We start from the raw sequence: 21,472 nt of genomic DNA, 5'->3' as shown, positions 1-21,472 counted from the left end.
TCGGGGGAGCAACTTGCGTTTTGGGTAGCTCTTGGAGGGGCGTTCGAGTTCATACTCTTCGGCCGCGAGGACCTCGGTCCATCTGTCGGCCAACAGGTCTTGATCAGCTTGAAGCTGTTGCTGCTTTTTCTTTAGGCTATTTGCCGTGGCGATAAGCCTGCGTTTAAAACGCTCTTGTTCGACGGGATCCTCTGGCACGACGAATTCGTCATCGTTGAGGCTTGCCTCGTCTCCGGAGGGAGGCATGTAGTTTTCATCCTCCTCGTCTGCCGCTCTCTCTCGAGGGCTGGCTTCCCCGTCCTCCTGTGCTGAATCTTGCTGGAGGGGGTTGTCTTGGGCACTCTCTGGGGTGTTATTATCTCCGGTGCCGGAATCTCCATTCTTGCTGTGGCGGGATTTAGAGCGGCGCCGCTGACGTCGGCGCTTGGGCTGTTTCTTAGAAGAATCTGCCTCCGCTGCTTCTTCGCCGTCCCCATCCTTTGGGGTGTCCACCATGTATATGTCGTGTGACGAGGTGGTCTTCCAGTGCCTTGTAGGCGCTGGTTCTAGATCGTCTCCGGCATCGTCGTCCATACCGTCGATGTCTTCAGAGTCGTAGTCTAGCATGTCGGTTAGATCGTCGACAGTGGCTACAAAGTGGGCGGTGGGTGGGCTTTGAATTTCTTCGTCGTCCGCACCCCAACCATCCTGACCGCAGTCCGGCCAGGGTTCTCCTGATAACGAGAGATGCTTCAGCGAATTTAGGATGTCGCCAAAGGGTGAGTGCTGAAAGATGTCCGCGGTGGTGAACTCCATGATCGGCGCCCAATCGGATTCGATTGGCAGGGGCGCAGGAGGTTCGGAGTCCGGCAAGGAGTCCGGCGCCTCGGAGTCACGAGCTTTATAAGGGACAAGGTCAGTATTCGGCTCCATCGCCATAGAAGTTGCAGCTCCCGAGGCGGTGTCCAGCCACCTGTCCTCGATCTGCGCGGTCTGCTCAGAACTATGGGTCAGAGCAGACTCGTGTGCGGCCTCCAGGGCACTATCCGGCGGCAGAGCTAAATCATGCCCGTCGTGATAGCGCGGCACGCTCGGCTGTGGCTCGAATCCATCAAAGATCAAGTCTCCGCGGATGTCGGCCGTGAAGTTTAGACTTCCAAACCTGACCTGATGGCCAGGGGCGTAGCTTTCGATCTGCTCCAGATGGCCAAGCGAATTGGCCCGCAATGCAAAGCCGCCGAACACGAAGATCTGTCCGGGGAGAAAATTCTCACCCTGGACTGCGTCGTTGTTAATTGAAGGAGCCATCAAGCCTATCGGTGACGACACAGAGGAACTCTCAATGAAAGCACCAATGTCGGTGTCAAAACCGGCGGATCTCGGGTAAGGGGTCCCAAACTGTGCGTCTAGGCGGATGGTAACAGGAGACAAGGGACACGATGTTTTTACCCAGGTTCGGGCCCTCTCGATGGAGGTAAAACCCTACTCCTGCTTGATTGATATTGATGATATGGGTAGTACAAGAGTGGATCTACCACGAGATCAAGGAGGCTAAACCCTAGAAGCTAGCCTATGGTATGATTGTTGTAATGGTTGTGTTGTCCTACGGACTAAAACCCTCCGGTTTATATAGACACCGGAGAGGGCTAGGGTTACACAGAGTCGGTTACAATGGTAGGAGATCTACATATCCGTATCGCCAAGCTTGCCTTCTACGCCAAGGAAAGTCCCATCCGGACACGGGACGGAGTCTTCAATCTTGTATCTTCATAGTCTTGGAGTCCGGCTGACGATGATAGTCCGGCTATCCGGACACCCCCTAGTCCAGGACTCCCTCATGCGCCATTAGTAACCAAAACAGTAATGACGCACCAGGTGAAAAGTGCGCCATTACTAAGTTTGACCAAGGTTTGACCTAGTCATACACATAGTTATGGCGCACTTTGTAAAGGTGCGCCATTACTAACATAGTAATGGCGCACCTTTACAAAGTGCGCCATAACTATGTGTATGAGTGGGTCAAAGTTTGGTCAAAGTTAGTAATGGCGCACTTTACATAGTTGCGCCATTAGTATGTCAAACTTAGTAATGGCGCACCTATACAAAGTGCGCCATTACTAACTTTGACCAAGGTTTGACCAAGTCATAAACATAGTAATGGCGCACTTTGTGAAGGTGCGCCATTACTAACTTTCTAGGTGGCCAAAAATTTCACCAAATGCACCCCCCCGACCGTCTTTTCAGTTTTAAATAAAATAAAAAAATGATGGAAATGTCAAAAAAATAAAAGAAAATAAGTTTCCCATGTCATATGTGGTCTAGTTGGGAAAATTTACAAATATGAATTTCGACTTTATTTGCAAAATCTCTCTGGGATTAGGTAAAATGGGCATAACTTTTGCATACGAACTCGGATTAAAAGGTTTTTTATATGAAAAATCATCTACTCAAAAAGTTACATCCGAATTCAACCTAATAGAATAAAAGATACGGGGCTTCTAAGATCTAGAGGGGGAAAATGTAAAAAAAATTCAAACTTAGTAATGGCGCACCATTTGCTAGGTGCGCCACTAGTAACAGAAAAAAATAGTTTTCAATTTTTTTTGGAAAAAATGTTCAAAATATGATACGTAATATGACCGGGAAGTTTGAAATATTTTTTCAAAATTTCGTCACACTCATGAACATGAACAAAGTCCTAGACATCAACAAAGTTTAACAGGATTGATATGATAGATATATCAACAAGTGCATGTTAAGTGAGCTGGTGCTAGGGTTGGATAGAACTGAGAATTTAAGCGTGCTGGGACTGGAGTTGTGTGAGGATGGGTGACCTTCCGGGAAGTTTGACCACGGAGTGCGATTTGACTTGAGATTAAGCATATTGACCCGAGATTAAGAAAAAATGAAAAAAAAATTCTGAAAAAAAAATCTGAAAAAAAAATGTTAGTAATGGCGCACTTCTATGTGGTGCACTTCTAGGCATTACTATCTGTGATAGTAATGGCGCACCAAATGTGCGCCATTACTAACAGTTACTAATGGCGTGCTAGTAATGGCGCACCTATAGTGCGCCATTAATAGCCAAAATAGGTGCGCCATTAATAGCCTATTTTCTAGTAATGATTGTTCTATTCATCCCTTGCATATTATAGTTCATCACGAAGCCTTTGTAGCTTGGTGGCAGTGATTGAAGAACTCTATCAATAACACTATCAACTGGAAGATCAACTCCCAGCTGAGTCAAGTGGTTATGATACCCAGACATTTTGAGTATGTGTTCACTGATAGAACTCTTCTCCTCCATCTTGCAGCTATAGAACTTGTTGGAGACTTCATATCTTTCAACCCAGGCATTTGCTTGAAATATTAACTTAACCTCCTAAAACATCTCATATGCTCCATGACGTTCAAAACGTATTTAAAGTCCCTGTTCTAAGCCGTAAAGCAAGACACACTGAACTATCGAGTAGTCATTAGATCGACCTTGCCAAACATTCACATCATCTACATCAACTCCTGTAGTAGGCCAGTTACCTAGTGGTGTATCAACGAAATAATTCTTCTGTGGCGCAATGAGGATAATCCTTAAGTTACGGACCTAGTCCGTGTAGTTGCTACCGTCATCTTTTAACTTAGCTTTCTCTAGGAACGCATTAAAATTCAGGGGAACGGTAGCACAGGCCATTGATCTACAACATAGATATGCAAATACTATCAGGAATAAGTTCATGATAAATTAAGTTGATTAATCAAATTACTTATGAACTCCCACTTAAATAAACATCCCTCAAGTTATCTAAGTGATACGTAATCCAAATCAACTAACCCGTGTCCGGTCATCACGTGAGATGGGTGATACGTCTCCAACGTATCTATAATTTTTGTTTGTTCCATGCTATTATATTACCCCTTTTGGATGTTTATGGGCTTTATTTTACATATTTATATCATTTTTGGGACTAACCTACTAACCGGAGGCCCAGCCCGTATTGCTGTTTTTTTGCCTATTTCAGTATTTCGAAGAAAAGGAATATCAAACGGAGTCCAAACGGAATGAAACCTTCTGGAGCGTGATTTTTGGAACTAACGTGATCCAGTGGACTTGGAGTGCAAGTTAAGAAGAAGCCGAGGCGGCCACGAGAGGGTAGCCCCCCCCCTAATAGGGCGCGCCCCCTGTCTCATGGGTCCCTCGGGCGGCCACCGACGTACTTCTTCCTCCTATATAAGCCTACGTACCCCTAAAACATCCAGGGAGCCAATGAAACACAATTTCCACCGTCGTAACCTTCTGTATCCGCAAGATCCCATCTTGGAGCCTTCGCCGGTGCTCCGCCGGAGGGGGAATCGACCATGGAGGGCTTCTACATCAACACCATAGCCCCTCCGATGAGTTGTGAGTAGTTTACCACTGACCTACGGGTCCATAATTATTAGCTAGATGGCTTCTTCTTTCTTTTTGGATCTCAATACAATGTTCTCCCCCTCTCTTGTGGAGATCTATTCGATGTAAACTCTTTTTGCGGTGTGTTTGTCGAGATCCGAATTGTGGGTTTATGATCAAGTTCATCTATGAATAATATTTGAATCTTCTCTAAATTCTTTTATGTATTATTGAGTTATCTTTGCAAGTCTCTTCGAATTATCAGTTTGGTTTGGCCTACTAGATTGATCTTTCTTGCCATGGGAGAAGTGCTTAGCTTTGGGTTCAATCTTGCGGTGTCCTTACCCAGTGACAGCAGGGGTTGCAAGGCACGTATTGTATTGTTTCCATCGAGGATAAAAACATGGGGTTTATATCATATTGCATGAGTTTATCCCTCTACACCATGTCATCTTGCTTAAGGCGTCACTCTGTTCTTATGAACTTAATACTCTAGATGCAGGCAGGAGTCGGTCGATGTGTGGAGTAATAGTAGTAGATGCAGGCAGGAGTCGGTCTACTTGTTGCGGACGTGATGCCTATATACATGATCATGCCTAGATAATCTCATAATTATTCGCTTTTCTATCAATTGCTCGACAGTAATTTGTTCACCCACCGTAATACTTATGCTATCTTGAGAGAAGCCACTGGTGAAACCTATGGCCCCCGGGTCTATCTCTTAACATATTTTCTTCCAATATACTTTTATTTGCATCTTTACTTTTTGCATCTATATTATAAAATACCAAAAAATATTTATCTTATCATACTATCTCTATCAGATCTCACTTTCGCAAGTGGCCGTGAAGGGATTGACAACACCTTTATTGCGTTGATTGCGAGTTCTTTTTTTGTTTGTGTAGGTGCGTGGGACTTTTGAGGAGCCTCCTACTGGATTGATACCTTGATTCTCAAAAACTGAGGGAAATACTTACGCTACTATTGCTGCATCACCCTTTCCTCTTCAAGGAAAACCAACACAAGCTCAAGACGTAGCAATGGGGTAGTCATCAATGGTGAACATCTATACGTTCATCATTTCTGCTATATGACTCACGTTTGACCTTTCGATCTCCAGTGTTCCGAGACAATGTTTGTACATGCTAGGCTCGGCAAGTTTAACTCAAGTATTCTGCATGTGCAAAACTGTCTTACACCCGTTGTATGTGAATGTAGAGTCTATCACACCTGATCATCACGTGGTGCTTTGAAACAATGAACTTAAGCAACGGTGCATACTCAGGGAGAACACTTTTATCTTGAAATTTAGTGAATGGGTCATCTTCTAATGCTACCGTCGTTCTAAGCACAATAAGATGCATAAAAGATAAATATCGCGTGCAATCAAAATATGTGGCATGATATGGCCATCATCATCTTGTGCTTTTGATCTCCATCTCCAAAGCATCGTCATGATCTCCATCATCACTGGCTCGACACCTCGATCTCCATCGTTGCGTCGTGGTCGTCTCGCCAACATTGCTAACGCATAGCAATAAAGTAAAGCAAATACATGGTGTTTGCATTTCATACAATAAAGAGACAACCATAAGGCTCCTGTCGGTTGCCAATAACTTACAAAACATGATCATCTCATACAACAACGTATATCACATCATGTCTTGACCATATTACATCACAACATGCCCTACAAAAACCAATTAGACGTCCTCTACTTTGTTGTTGCAAGTTTTACGTGGCTGCTATGGGCTTCTAGGAAGAACCGTTCTTACCTACGGCAAAAACCACAACGATGATTTATCAAGTTTGTTGTTTTAACCTTCTTGAAGGACCGACCGCACTTAAATTCGATTCAACTAACGTAGGAGAAACAGACACCCGCCAGCCACCTTTATGCAAAACTAGTTGCATGTCTGTCGGTGGAACCTTTCCGTGGACATGTAAGGTTGGTCTGGGCCGCTTCATCTTACAATACTACTGAATCAAAATAAGACGTTGGTGGTAAGTAGTATGACCTGGCTCGTGCATATCATCTACGCATAGACCTGGCTCGGATGCCACTGTTGGGAAACGTTGCAGGGAAAACAAAAAAAATTCTACGCAAGCGCAAGATCTATCTATGGAGATGCATAGTAATGAGAGAGGGAGAGTGTGTCTATGTATCCTCGTAGACCGTAAGTGGAAGTTTTTCATAACGCGGTTGATGTAGTCGAACTTCTTCATGTTCCAACCGATCGAGCACCGAACGTACGGCACCCCTGCACGTTCAGCAGACGTTCAGCTCGATGACGTTGATAACCCACAAGTATAGGGGATCTCAAAACTTTTCGATAAGTAAGAGTGTTGAACCCAACAAGGAGCTAAAGGTAGAATAAATATTCCTCAAGTTCTATCGACCACCGATACAACTCTACGCACGCTTGACGTTCGCTTTACCTAGAACAAGTATGAAACAAGAAGTACTTTGTAGGTGTTTTCGGGTAAGCTTGCAAGAAAGTAAAGAACACGTAAATATAAACTAGGGGCTGTTTAGATAAAGACACAACTAAATTAGTAAAAGTAAAGAGCTTGTTGTCACGAGAAAGTTATTTGTCCCTAGGCAATCGATAACTAGACCGGTAATCATTATTGCAATTTTATTTGAGGGAGAGGCATAAGCTAACATACTTTCTCTACTTGGATCATATGCACTTATGATTGGAACTCTAGCAAGCATCCGCAACTACTAAAGATTCATTAAGGTAAAACCCAACCATAGCATTAAAGCATCAAGTCCCCTTTGTCCCATACGCAACAATCCCTCTTACTCGGGTTTGTGTTTCAGTCACTCACCAACCCACTATAAGCGAATCATGAACGTATTGCAACACCCTACAGCGGGAATCCCTCACGCTTGCGCGACAAGGAGGGCACCATAGGACAGCACCAATAATAAAACATACAACTCAAACCAATCACGATCATCAAATAGCCATTAGGACAAAACAGATCTACTCAAACATCATAGGATAGCTATACATCATTGGGAAATAATATATAGCGTTGAGCACCATGTTTAAGTAGAGATTACAGCGGGTAAGAGAGAGGTTACACCGCTGCATAGAGGGGGGAAGAGTTGGTGGAGATGTTGGTGAAGATGGCGGAGGTGTTGGTGAAGATCGCGGTGATGATGATGGCCCCCGGCGGTGTTCCGGCGCCACCGGAAGCAAGGGGGAGAGGGCCCCCCTTATTCTTCTTCCTTGACCTTCTCCCTAGATGGGAGAAGGGTTTCCCCTATGGTCCTTGGCTCCCATGGCTTGGGATGGGCGAGAGCCCCTCCGAGATTGGATCTATCTCTCTGTTTCTGCGTTCTCTGATTCTACCCCTTCACCGTTTCCTTTATATCTGGAGATCCGTAACTCCGATTGGGGTGAATCTTTTGCCCAGATCTTTCTCATAAAATTAGCTTTCTTGCACCAGAAGGGGAGCGTCAACCGCCTTACGGATGGACCACGAGGGCCAGGGGCACTCCTGGGGGGTAGGGCGCGCCCCCCTACCTCGTGACCACCTCGGATACCGTTTCGCGTTGATTTTACTTCCCAAAAATCATAAATATTCCAAAAAAAATCTCTGTCCTTTTTATCCCGTTCGGACTCCGTTTGATATTGGGTTTCTGCGAAACAAAAAACATGCAACAGACAGGAACTGGCACTAAGCACTGGATCAATATGTTAGTCCCAAAAATAATATAAAAAGTTGCCAAAAAGTATATGAAAGTGAATAATATTGGCATGGAACAATCAAAAATTATAGATACGACGTAGATGTATCAGATGTCCTCTGTCTTCTTGATCCAGCAAGACGGCGAGGTAGTGGATGACTTCTGGCAACACGACGGCGTGGTGACGGTGATGGTGATGCTATCTCCGCAGGGCTTCACCTAAGCAGTACGAAAATATGATCGAAGGTGTAAACGGTGGACGGGGGTGCCATACAGGGCTAAGACAATGTTGTGTCCTTGTGTGGCGCCCCCTCCCCAGGCATGCCCCTGCCTTGCCCTGCGCCCCCTTGCCATATTTCCCCAAAGGGGAAAGGAAGGAGGAGGAGAGGGAAGGAAAGGGGAGACCTAGTCTCCACTTTCCTTCTCCCCTAGGGCCGGCCAGCTATGGGGGCGCACCAGCCCCTTGTGGGATGGTGTGTTCCCTCACTTGGCCCATAAGGCCCATAACTTTGCCGGGGGGCGTGCCCGGAACACCTTCCGGTGACCTGATAAGTACCCGGTACTACCCAAAACACTTCCGATGACTAAATACCCTCGTCCTATATATCAATATTTACCTCTCGACCATTTTGAGACTCCTCGTCATGTCCATGATCTCATCCGGGACTCCGAACAACATTCGGTCACCAAATCACATAACTCATATAACACTATATCATCAAAGAACGTAAGCGTGCGGACCCTATGGGTTCAAGAACTATGTAGACATGACCGAGACACCTCTCCGGTCAATAACCAATAGTGGAACCTGGATGGCCATATTGGTTCCTACATATTCTACAAAGATCTTTATCGGTCGAACCGTTATGACAACATACGTAATTCCCTTTGTCTGTCGGTATGTTACTTGCCTGAGGTTCGATCGTCGGTATCTTCATACCTAGTTCAATATCATTACCGGCAAGTCTCTTTACTCGTTCCGTAATAATTCATCTCGCAACTAACCCCTTAGTCATTTGCTTGCAAGCTTATGATGTGTATTAACAAGAGGGCCCAGAGATACCTCTCCGATACTCGGAGTGACAAATCCTAATCTCAATCTATGCCAACTCAACAAACACCTTCGGAGATACCCTAGAGCATCTTCATGATCACCCAGTTACGTTGTGACGTTTGGTAGCACACAAGGTATTCCTCAGGTATCTGGGAGTTGCATAATCTCATAGTCAAAGGAATATGTATTTGACATCAAGAAAGCGATAGCAACAAACTGAACGATCAATATGCTAAGCTAACGGATGGGTCTTGTCCATCACATCATGTGATACCGTTATCAAATGACAACACATGTCTATGGTTAGGAAACCTTGACCATCTTTGATCAACGAGCTAGTCTAGTAGAGGATTACTAGAGACACGGTATTTGTTTATGTATTCACACATGTATTTAATTTTCCGAGCAATACAATTCTAGCTAGGGATGGAAGTTTTGCCCATGGGTACGGGTACCCGCGGGTACCCTACCCGAATACAATGGGCATGGGCAAGACATGAAGAGGTTTTGTACCCATGGGTAATGGGTATCCATACCCGCAAAATATATGGGTAGGGCATGGCTATGAAATTGCGCCCATGGGTAACCCAATGGATACCCACAAAAAATTAATAAATGAAAATAAGTCCTATGACATGTGGTGTCGACGTCCAACTCCCATGGCCCATCCATAAATCTTGTATTCCCTAAACCGGCCATAGCTCATATGCTCACACGCGCTTTCTCGCCACTCCCCCTACATCATATATGTCTCCTCGAAAAGATGAAATCTTGAATCTCGTCGTCGAAAACTCCTGTCCATCTCTTGATCCAGCGATCCCAATTCCCACAGCCGTCTCCCACTACGTTGAGATTCCACCAGCCGTTGCTCACACTCGCTTGATTCCTCCAAGAGGCCGCACCCATCGGAGGAGGCTGCGTCGGTGCTATACTACTCTCTTATCATCACTTGAATTTTAGACTCATTTCTGTATTTTTTATAAATTTAAATCCCATAGATTGTACCAATTGGATACCCATTGGGTATAGGATACCCGATGGGTATGGGCATGGGTATTGTAGTGGGTGGGTATAGAAGGTTTCTATGGGTATGAGTTTGGGCAGAAGGAGGTTGTACCCGCCCATACCCTACCCATTGCCATCCCTAATTCTAGCATAAATAATAAACCTTTATCATGAATAAGGAAAGATAATAATAACCATTTTATTATTGCCTCTAGGGCATATTTCCATCAGGTCCTCGGCAAGCAGGACCCAATCTTCAATAGTTGGTGGGTCCATGGCCCGTCCCATGACTAGTAGGCTGACGTGGTGTGCATCCCCTAATACATGACACCGTCAATAGCCCCTAAACTGGTGTGCAAGCCGAGGACATTGATTCTCTTCTCGGAATGGCTTTCATCTTCTTGGTCTTCGACTTCGCAGGCGAGTTCCGTCTTCCACATCGGCTTCTCGGATCCAAGGATTTAGTGGGATCCGAGGTCTTCAAGTCTGCAATTTCTTATGCTGAGGTTGATTCCTCATAAGTGGAGTCTTATTCTCCGAGGAGTCCATTCGACCCTCGGCAGTCTCGTGTGTTGGCATTGCACTTTACTCCGGCTAGTAGAGGGAATCTATTATTCATGCCTCCTTACGCAAATCGGGTCTGAGGGCTCCCTCAACTTAATATGCAAAGGGTCGCTTACGTGGGAGTTACAAGCCAAGTGGGTTGAACCCTGAAAACTTTATGGTCAAACCAGAAACGCCACCATGCATTATGAAAACGAGCTATCAGTTATTACTAAGCACATCGTGGCCCAAGGCTATTTCTATTGGCATGTCCCATCAATAAAGGGCTCATGCCCCGGATTTTCAACCATATGCCCATATGGTGCATGATCTATTGGGAACTAGCGATTTCCACAGTGTGGTGTGGTGCCCCTTGGTCTTTTACTAACCTATAAAGAGGGAAATGGTAAATCTAATTTACCCACGCTCTCATTCTTGCTTCCATCACCCAAGCTCCTGTCAGCTCAAGCGCTTGAAGATTTGCTTTGTGATTTCCCGACTTCCCCTCTCCACCGCGAGAAAGATGGCCTGCAAGGGGAAGGGTACTGCTGCTCCATTGTCCGAGGCCGCCAGCAAGGGGGGTGGTTGCCCTCCAATGTCATCGTGGGCACCATCACCGAGCTCTAGGCCGACGGATAGATCCTAGCCATGGCTAAATGTGGATGTCCCACGGGCTTGACTTCCACCATCTCGCCCAAATTTTATACATCACATCGCCACCTTTATAACCTTCCACGGCTTCAGAAGCTTCGAAGGAGGCGGTGTGTATCTAGACTGACGGTGGACCGTGCATATCATTGGTATGACAAGAGTCTGCGTGAGTTTTGTTCCCAAGATGCAATACTCCAATCTAGACTAACGGTGCAACAGACTGACGGTGGCCCGTCGGTCAGGAAGCCTGGTGTTAGGCCGGTCTCAGGACCCCGGGGGCCTGGCGGCAACACATCTCCAGGAGCAGGCTGAGGGGCCTGACAGGGCACAAGGCGATCATCTTGGCATGCAAGACAAGTAGCCCTCAATGCAAGGTCGGTTAGGGACCCTATAAACCCTAGTGGTTGTCCCCTATACAAGGTGAGGCTAGGGGTAGCCATTATCATCTATCCCATAGACCATACTCTCGGTAGCCATATTCATCATCATCTTGTAACCCCCTCGCCCGTGGTGTTCCCACATCAATACAAACACAAAGCAGCTAGGGCATAAGTTGTTACCTCACCATGATGGCCCGAACCATGGCAACCCCCTTGTGTGAACTCCCTTCTGATACTTCTGTCCACAATCACCACCCTATCGAGGGTACTGGTTGTTTCCCGTATCATCAGTAGCGGCGGCGACAACAACGGTAGATTAAGCTCAGTTTCTCTGTTCTAAATTGCCAGTGTCTGAATATATAAGAAAAAACGGATGGAATATATTTGTACCCATTCATACGACATGAGTGTAAATGTAAAAAAAAAAAAAAGTCACAAATCTTAGTGCGCTCTGTGTAAAGGAGGAGTCTTGTGAGGGAGCCTTCTTCTTGGTGGAGAGAGAGATAGGGAGAGCAAGAAGAAGAAGGGGATGGCGATGGCGCCGCCGCGTCTGCTGCGGGGCCTCATCGCGCCGCTGTCGCCGTGCCACCAGCAGCTGCTGACCTCCGCCGCCCTCCTGCACCGCTGGTGGCTGGCGCGCCTCCGCTGCTCCGACGGATTCAAGCTCTTCCTCGTCGTCCTCCTCGTCTCCGCCGCCCTCGCCGAGGTCCGCTACGTCGCCTCCGCGTCCATGGCGCCCACCCTCCGCACCGGCGACCGCGCCGTCGCAGAAAAGGTAAAGCGCCCCTCTTTCTTGATGTATCTAGCTGCTAGATAGATCTCTTCCATTCTGCTTGCCTGGCTTGGATCTGCCATGATTGGACCAACCAAAGAATGAAATGGGGAATGAATGCTCTGGTAAATTTTGATTTTGATTTTGGTCAGGTGAGCTACATGTTCCGGCGGCCGTCTGTGGGCGACATTGTCTTCTTCAGGGTGCCCACGGCGCTGCAGGTACCTACCTCTGCTTCTTCTCTTCTTCCATTCCATTTTTACTTGTCAGTCAATCTGATGCTGCATTTTTACTGCAGAACTGCGGCATAAATAAGGATGTTGTATTTGTTAAGAGGGTTATTGCCACCCCTGGAGATTTCATCCAGGTAATAATCAACCAAATCTTCTTCAACTTACTACCATCACACATTCATCCATTTACCCACCTTATTACTGATTGATGCATGCTGCTTCAACAAACCCAAATATGATGCATACTTAGTACTCCTACTAGTGTCATCTGTTCACGCTGCTCTGCTGATTCACATATGTAGGCTGCTTCAGCAATGGCCAAATACTGTATCAAGATGCTGTACATTCTTACTGAACCCGGATGCCAATATTGTATTCTACTTACGCACGCACATTTTTACAGGTTCGACAAGGCCAGCTTATTGTTAACGGTGTTGCGCAGAACGAACACTACACCGCACCCCATGCGTCGTCGTACACGATGGAAGCCATGGTTTGTTCGTTGCATCTCTTTCTGTTACCCTACTGACTGACCATTGTCTCCTTGAACAACATTGTGGAGTTGCTATTGCCAGGTCCACAGATACTTGTATGACCATTGCTACTACACAAACAAATGACCATACTGCTACTGCTACTGCAAGAGGAGGACCAAAAGTGGCATGGCTGCTCCGTGTTGTTGACTTCCTGAGTACCCCCCATTTTTCTTTTGAGATGAAATGACGGGTCTCAGATGGTGGATGATCTCTCCCTCCAATCCTATTCTCGCTGTCTGCTCAATTCTATTCCCGAATCCATCTGGTACTAAGACTATCCATCGTCCTGCAGCGCCTCCCTCAAGGCCATGTGTTCGCCATGGGTGATAACCGTAATACCAGCTGTGATTCTCGTGCCTGGTAACACAACACATCCACTCCCATGCTTTATCTTTCTGTACGATGTGTTATAACTGATTACTCATGTCCAGGCTATCTTTGATCATATACTTGCATGTTGTGGAATTCTCGTGCTAGTCACCTAAAGTCATTAAAGATTGAAATTAAATTTTTTCCCAAAGGTTTATATATATATATACTGTCAAGGTGTTGACTGTAAATAAGAGCTGGGATTTATGTGTTCTTAGTTCTTTGTAATAACTTCAGAGTGGGAATGCACATATATGTTTGAGTTGCTAGAATGCGCTCTAAAAGGATTAGCTCGGTTTCAGTTGTTTTATGTTGGCTATGGCCGTTGAGGAAATCTTGTTCGCGTCATATTGCATCCATGCTTTGAACTAGATCCTGTATGATTGCAGATTGAGTTGTTGAACTGCTATGATTGTCATTTGATCTGTAATGGCATAAGAGTATAATGCACATATGTATTTGAATTGCCAGAATGTGCCCTAAGGATTTACTCTGTTCAAGTTGCTTTATTATTATTATATTTGTATGGCTGTTTAGGAAATCTTGTGCTTGTCATATTAAACATCCATTCTTTTGACTGGATCCAGTATCCAGTATTATTCCTTATTGAATTGCCGTGATGAACTTTCAATCTGTAATCACAAGAGTAGAGTGTCCTTGTATGTCTCTAGTTGCCAGAATGCGCTCCATGGAATTTCTGGTTACAGACTTACAGTTGGTTTTCCTCTAAATTTTTCAGCAACTAGTACTAATCATTGTGATGGTTGTGGTGACAGGGGACCTCTTCCTATCAGCAACATTCTTGGGAGATACATGATGTCCTTCACAAGGTCGTCCCTCCAATAACCATTGCGAAGAGCTTCGATGACCACCGGCGTTGCCGAAGAACCCCCTGATGCCACTCGATACGATGTTATCGAGCTATGTTGAACCTCGAGCCCTACTTAGTATGTAGATCCACGAGACCTTTTTGCGCAGTGTGATGTAGCGCTGTCTGTGTAGTAGTACTTAATCCTGGGAAGAACTACGTAGTGACCTTGATGGTAGCTGTTGTCACTCACCCCTGGGCTGCTGTCAGGTGTTAGTTAGGCCTGCTACTTGTTGGTAGAACCTGCAAAATGTGCCTAAAGGTTACACCTTCTAGTAACCTTGATGTCGAATCCCATCGGTAACGTTTTATTGTGTACCGTGTGCCTGACATTCAGAAGTTTGCAATGAATCATTGTGGTGGTTCCTTGCTGCATGTAAATAAATTTGTAATGTTAGCATACAGCTCTGTCACCAAGGATGATATGTTAAGTCTCTTGTGTATGCTGTTGATGTAGTGAATAGTGGCTGATAATACAGGTTGTGTTCTGATATCGATTTTCTCCACCGTATTTTTTTTGCTCTTTTCTTTTGGAATAAAGTAAAACATAAGATTACATCTGAGCCATACAAACTACTCCCTCCGTTCCTAAATATTTGTCTTTCTAGAGATTTCAACAAGTGACTACGTACGGAGCAAAATGAGTGAATCTACACTCTAAAACATGTCTATATACATCCGTATGTGGTAGTCCATTTGAATCTCTAAAAAGACAAATATTTAGGAACGGAGGGAGTACATACTAATGAATAAACAGAAGAAAACCAGGCTTTGTTGTGAATTTTTCAAACAAAAAACTGAGACTACACAATAATATTATGAACATTTGCAGTAAAAAAACATTATGAATATTGTGCTGACATTTCTAAGTTTACCTTCACTATCATATTGGAAGAAACCATCTCAACAGCGAAGTAAACTGTGTTAAAATTTCAGCACGCTGCTTGATAACCCATCCATTCATTATACAGAACAACTCCCACTCCGGTGCTAAGCCAACAACCTACGTACTACTTAGATACCTTGGGGCTCAGCCACAATGCTCCCACAACATACGAAACAGCCGAGATACAACGCACACGAGACAGTTTTGTTTACAAGCTTGCTCCTGAGCCCTAACTCGGTGAAAATTGATGGTCAGCACGGCGCGCTGACCGGGCATCAATGCAGTGACCGGAACGAGTCCGACGATCTGAGAGGAACCCCTTCGCTGTACTCATCTGTCTGCTTGAAGGACCGCGCCGATGAAATGGTTGGAAGGCGGAATGAAGAAGAGTTTGAAAGCCCTGCAGTGGCACATAGCAGATAACTTGGTTTCAGAGCATGCCACCAAGGAAGGAACAAGAAAAAGGTCAGTTTGGAGCAGAACTCGTAGTACCATCAGCCATGTCCTTTGTTTTGTGAAGTAGAAATGTTCCCGAGAATATCGTCACGAAGCCACACATCTCCGTCACGATTTGTGTCGGATTTTGCCGGTCCCAGTCCTGCACGTAGATACAAACTGAAATGTCATGCGAGGCGATGACTGGGATGTTCTGACTACAAGCATTTGTAGCTGGAGAGAGTGGCTACAACTTCTTGATGGATACTACTTGAATGAAATGCCATGAAAGGCAGAAAGAAACAAAAGAATAGCTTAAGCAATTGAATCATCGTACGTACCTTGAACATAATCACACTAGCCAAGATAGTTAAAGATGTGAACATTGTGTAATATATGGGGGATACAACTGCTGTGTTAAATGTGTCGAGGGCCTGCAATGCATTTAGGGGCGAAATCAGTTGTCATTTTCTTAAAAATAAACAGCAACTGCTTGGTTAGGAAAGTAATGCCATTTCATATGGTTTGCTGAGCTAAAAGTTACTCCCTCCGTCCTTGGTTTATATCTTGTACAGTTATAGAACTCCGATCACCCTCGTATTATGCTGGTATGCTAGGTCATGGATGGGTGGTTCAGAGAGAGGAAATCAAGTATATACCTTGTTCAAGTAATTCATTTGAGTAATGATGCATGAGATGACAACCATAGTAAAAGCCCATGTCTGGGGATATATGAGTTGGTTCGTTCCGGAAAAGGTCAGCTTCAAAGCTATCCCAAGAGCTTTCACACTCATGACCTGCACAGGTCAACGAACGCGTTCACACAATATACCGACTAGAGAACGGTAGATACAGGGTCAGAGATACAGAACTGGAGAGAACATACCGAGATGGAACCTACGAGAGAACAAACACCAATGTACACCATGACATGGGTTTGGCCATAAAGTGGAACAAGCTTGAACACAAGCACAGCGACAATAGCAAGTACTACGGCCACATAACACATGAAGGCTGAAAAACAACATGAGTTGGTCAGCACTCGCTGTTAATCACGGTGAAGTTGATAAAGCACTGGAAGGAACATTCCGAAATTGGCAGATGCAAACAATGTATACCTGGTTCAGTGGCCAGATCCCAAACTTCAGTCACCGACTCAATTTGACGCTCTTGCGGGGCATGGAAGACAATGGTGGTAGATCCGACGACACATAGGACGCATCCGAGAATGCCGAATATGTGCAGCTTCTCACGCAGCATGACGTGTGCAAGTACCGCACTGCAAGACAAAACAAACCCCCAGATTAATGATGAAATCAGTAAGAATCTCATCAGATGAAACACAGGAAGGAAGGATATGGTAACCCCAGAAGCCTTGCCTGATGATTATGCTGAGAGCACCAAGAGGAGTAACCAAAATGGCTGGCGCAAAGGCATACGCCACGAAATTCGCAACTTCCCCAACAACCACTGCAAAGGAATTCAGAAATGTAGACAGTACAGGATAAGTTGAGGTACCTATACAGAGAAATAAAATACAGTAGAAGATAGAGAAGAGCGCTTGCTTACTTGTTATCATGCCAACCCACCAAAGAGGCTCATATAAGTAAGAATAACCGCCAACCCCTGTGATAACATGGAGCATCAGTAGTTTAGTACAGTTAATTATATACATGAAGCACAAGACTTAAGATATGACAGTTGCGTATATGGTCATGGATTAGCAGCTTAGGGGGAGTAACAGCTTGGGGGCACCAACAAGTTATGTTCAGAGAACTTCACCGAGCAGCGAGCAGAGTAAACGCAGGAAGATCACAAACCCAATTTTGAGCATTTGATGCATGAATTACAGTGTGGCGCGACGCCTAATGCGATTAACACTGGAAGGACATAATAGAAGTCTAAACTGCGGTCGACATGCCATACAACACATTCAGTGCAATCAGACAGTAAGTAACTCCATTTCTGAATATAAGCAAGATAGGCATCAGGCAGGTGAGTATGCTAACACTGAAATGGGGATGACATTTTTGAGCAGGGGATAGGGTGGTCTGCGGTGAATCGGGGGAAAAAGAAATGATTTTTCAACCCGAATTGCGGGTCACCGGAGCGGACGAGGGAGGAGGGGAACGGGGGGAGTTGGTTACCGGCCCTGACGCCGCCGGAGGAGGAGGCGGCCTTCTTGAGGCCCTTCTTCTTGATGATGAAGCTGGCGCCGATGAAGAGGCTGGAGGAGATGGCCAGCACCAGTCCCTTGATGTTGTCTGACGACATGCCCGTGTACCACCTCCCGCCCCCCGACGCTGACCCCCCGTCGCCGGCGCCGGCCGAGGCGCCGTCCATGCCGAGCCCTAACGCCGCAACGACAAGGAGTAGCGAGGGCGCGTCGGCCTCATGCGGCGCGAGATCGGCGGCGGCGTGCTTCTCTCCAGGAGCAGAGCAGGAGTCGGAGTCCAGCCGCGGCGGGGCGGGGGTGGTGGCGCCGGCGCGGCGAGGGTTGGTCGTTGGTTGCTGAGCAGAATTTTTCTCTTCCTTTTTTTTTTCTTCACTCGGAGCAGAATTATTCATTCCAGCACCAGCACCAGCACATTTGTGTGTGTTTTTTTTTTCCAGCCCTGTCACTAATTTCTTACTGATATTTGTGTTTTTCATCTGTGAAAGCGATTATCTTCTGAATTTTTTGCACACAGTACATATGCAAACACTCGGCCACTCACCTTTGTAAATGTACGCACATTCTATTTCTACAAGCACCTTGATTAGTTCCTCTAGTGACATGGAAATATAACAGGAATGAATCTCGTCTTTTTTCTCTGAGTTATCGAACCCACGAAAGGACAGTGCCCTTTAAGCTAGGGTCTTAAACAAGTTTTGCTACAGAATTAAATTTCATCTTTGAACGGATCGTAAATCAAGCTGATGTTGAAAACACTTATTACAAAAATAGGCATGTGTATAAGGACTTATGATTACACCCATATATTTGTGTCAGGATCATCATATGATCTTAATTTGTACTCTGGAAGTCATCCATCAAGATTTGACTGCTACGCATCGAAGTGAGGATGTGTCCAAATTATGTCTTGACAGCACTCATCCTGCATCAAGAGTCAGTTGTCCAACCGAAGACCCTATCTGTCGCCCGCGGTTGCCCTAGTAATTATGACCACAATAATCAGACAAAAGCTTGAATCCCCAAGGATAGTATCCATGTTACCATACTAAACCTTTCTATCACTGGTGTTCAGAATAACACCAGCGAGTCCAACATTTTGCTAGTCAATTGGCCAAATAAATTATCATGATTCTTCAAGAAATGTTTGAAGGTTTCATTCTACTCACTTTGACTAGCAATAAAAAGTTCCAGAGTATTTCTATTGTTATTGCTATTTCCATTTATTAGCATAAGGTAATCTAGGAACATACCTGTTATTTTTCCAATTGAGATTATAGCTATTGCGAGCAATAAAATTGACATCATTAACCTCTTCATCAGTAATAGTATTCGCATTTACCTCTTCTTAATCTTTCATAACAGAGATGAGTTCATCAATCTTAACGGTCAACTCTGCATTATTTTCTTCAATAGTGTTAACTCTCTTGGTGATAGCCCTCTCAACATACTAGCCATTGGGCATAGTTCTCTTGCATTTCATCAAGCAACTTTTTAACATCAGTGATGGGTTTACCCATAATAGTTCCTCCCGACAGTAGTATCAAGCATACTTTTTGACATACGATTTAAGGCATTATAAAACATATGAAGAATTGACCATTCTTCCATTCCATGGTTAGGACAATTCCTTATAGCCTGCTTTATGCGATCCCACGCAAGCGCTAGTGTCTCATGATCTTCCTGCTTAAAATTTGTTATCTATAAACGAAGTTGCATTATTTTTGCTGGCGCTGAAAACTTAGATAAAAATTTACTGCATCAATCAGTCCATGAAGTTATATTACCTTTAGGAAAAGCTAGAAGCCATTTTTTGCTTTTCCTCTCAAGAAGAAAGGAAATAGACGCAACTTCAAAGCGTGAGGATCATCATCCCTAATACGTGTCATGTTGCACAATTCAGAAAAATTATGCAAGCACATACTGGCATCTTCAAAAGCAGAGCCTCCAAATTGGTCACGTTGAATTATAGAGACTAGGTTCGGCTTTATCTCATACTCATCGGCAGCAACATCAGGTTGTGCTATAGGTTCACACATGAAACTATTGCTAGGATTAGCAAAACTTCCAAGATTACGAGACATGGTAATTCGTTTGTGTTTTCTACTAACAAGACTTGCAACAAAAATTAAACTAAAAAATGAAACAAAACTCTAACAGAAACTCTAAACACAAAGACTAGGCACACAAATCCTCGCCGGCAACGGCGCTAGAAAAATGTTTGATTAGTTCTTTAGTGATCCAGAAATGGAGGTAGAGATCACCCTGAGTTATCGAACCCATGAGAGGACGGTGCCTTTTAAGCTAGGGTCTCAAACAAGTTTTTTCTAGATAATTAAATTTCAGCTTTTCACCGGATCGTAAATCAAGCCAACGCTGAAAACACTTATAGTAAAAATAGGCATGGGTATGAGGACTTATGCTTACAACCATATATTTGTGTTGGGATCATCAAGATGTGCTTGCTACGTATAGAAATAAGGGATGTGTCTAAATTGCCTCTTGACCAGCATGCGTCCCACATCAAAGAGTCAGTTGTCCAACCGAAGGTCCTATCGTCCGTCGCGTGGGGTTGCCCCGGTAATTAAGATATCAATCACTCGTACAAATAGCAGCGTTCTGAAGTGCCCAATAGCAGCATCCGGGCGAGTGTAACATCCCAAAAATTTCCAAAATTTGGAATGTTAATTATAATATATTATTGATTGAATTGTTGTGATTTTCAGGGGGAAATTAAATTTTTTGAGTTCTTGTTTGAATTTTTTTAAACCAAGTTATGAAAGTTGGATAACATGTTATCTAATAAAGAAAACTATGGTTGGAGAATTTATTCAAGAATTGAAAGGGTGTTCATTTTTTATTTCTTTTGAAATATTTTGAAACCACATTCAAACACTACTCCAGGAATGCCTAGTAGCGGCGGGCGCAAAAAGGCCAAAAGTGGCGGGCTAGGCTCCCAGGGTCGGCCGCCACCGAGCTCCCGCCACTGCTATAACCGCATAAGTGGAGCCCCCCCCCCCCCCCCCCCGCCCACCACTGATAGAGAGTCTTTAGTGGCAGGCGCACATCCTTGCTCGCGAATGGTTGAAGTGAAAGCACTGGCGGGCTTGTTTTAGCTCCCGTCACTGAAAGCACTTTCATGCAAATTAAAAATTCTGCAGCCACGTCAGCTTATTTGCTATCATGGCTGCATTTTGCATGTCATAATTTGCAATACACTGCGATAAGAAAATATGATACATATTGCAGCATATGTTAACCACTCGCTATTTGTTATCAAGCAATAATATTAGTACAACATAAAGCAATAAACATATATATGTTCAAAAAATCTCTAACAAAATAAGTGCATACATCATATATGATCAATAAGATCTATAGCTAGTCCTAGAAAGAAGTACATATATATATATATACGACATCTTGATCATCACCGAAAGCACGTACGACAATGATTATTGGGCATCGTACCACAGATAGATTTTGTTGCCACCCTCATGA

The 21,472-nt window shown here is 44.6% G+C and overlaps 2 protein-coding genes across 4 annotated transcripts; one reads left to right on the top strand and one right to left on the bottom strand.

Annotated features, from left to right (window-relative positions):
• The first annotated feature begins 12,135 nt into the window (after positions 1 to 12,135).
• Positions 12,136 to 14,970, top strand: LOC123191265 (chloroplast processing peptidase). Of its 3 annotated transcripts, XR_006496781.1 has the most exons (7): positions 12,138 to 12,474; positions 12,624 to 12,692; positions 12,770 to 12,838; positions 13,108 to 13,197; positions 13,280 to 13,440; positions 13,533 to 13,600; positions 14,386 to 14,970. XR_006496781.1 is itself a non-coding variant. In XM_044604081.1 (6 exons), the coding sequence occupies exons 1-6, from the start codon at positions 12,229 to 12,231 to the stop codon at positions 14,453 to 14,455; spliced, it is 612 nt and encodes a 203-aa protein (XP_044460016.1). In that variant the 5' UTR covers positions 12,136 to 12,228; the 3' UTR covers positions 14,456 to 14,970. The 3 variants fall into 3 exon arrangements, 1 of the variants encoding a protein (XP_044460016.1); XM_044604081.1 differs by lacking the exon at positions 13,280 to 13,440 and having other exon boundaries at positions 12,136 to 12,474; XR_006496780.1 differs by having other exon boundaries at positions 13,280 to 13,600.
• A 422-nt stretch (positions 14,971 to 15,392) lies between these two features.
• On the bottom strand, positions 15,393 to 18,381 carry LOC123191264 (probable magnesium transporter NIPA4). Its single transcript, XM_044604080.1, has 9 exons — positions 17,946 to 18,381; positions 17,368 to 17,424; positions 17,178 to 17,268; positions 16,917 to 17,077; positions 16,685 to 16,812; positions 16,458 to 16,595; positions 16,140 to 16,232; positions 15,856 to 15,961; positions 15,393 to 15,763 (listed from the first exon to the last, which is right to left on the bottom strand). Exons 1-9 carry the CDS (start codon positions 18,364 to 18,366, stop codon positions 15,639 to 15,641), a joined length of 1,320 nt encoding a protein of 439 aa, XP_044460015.1. The 5' UTR covers positions 18,367 to 18,381; the 3' UTR covers positions 15,393 to 15,638.
• Between the last annotated feature and the right edge of the window lie 3,091 nt (positions 18,382 to 21,472).

This window comes from Triticum aestivum, chromosome 2A, assembly GCF_018294505.1.
Source record: "Triticum aestivum cultivar Chinese Spring chromosome 2A, IWGSC CS RefSeq v2.1, whole genome shotgun sequence".
NCBI lineage: Eukaryota > Viridiplantae > Streptophyta > Magnoliopsida > Poales > Poaceae > Triticum > Triticum aestivum.
The sequence above is the reverse complement of the archived record's forward strand: the minus strand, read 5'-3'. Positions and strand labels throughout refer to the sequence as shown.

Coding starts and splice junctions, on each gene's coding strand:
- LOC123191264 (XM_044604080.1), bottom strand. CDS start 18,366: ATGAATAATTCTGCTCCGAGTGAAGAAAAAAAAAAGGAAGAGAAAAAT. Junction 17,078..17,177: donor GCTCTCAGCATAATCATCAG/GCAAGGCTTCTG, acceptor TTTGTCTTGCAG/TGCGGTACTTGCACACGTCA. Junction 16,596..16,684: donor CTCTCGTAGGTTCCATCTCG/GTATGTTCTCTC, acceptor TGACCTGTGCAG/GTCATGAGTGTGAAAGCTCT.
- LOC123191265 (XM_044604081.1), top strand. CDS start 12,229: ATGGCGATGGCGCCGCCGCGTCTGCTGCGGGGCCTCATCGCGCCGCTG. Junction 12,693..12,769: donor GGGTGCCCACGGCGCTGCAG/GTACCTACCTCT, acceptor TTTTTACTGCAG/AACTGCGGCATAAATAAGGA. Junction 13,198..13,532: donor CGTACACGATGGAAGCCATG/GTTTGTTCGTTG, acceptor ATCGTCCTGCAG/CGCCTCCCTCAAGGCCATGT.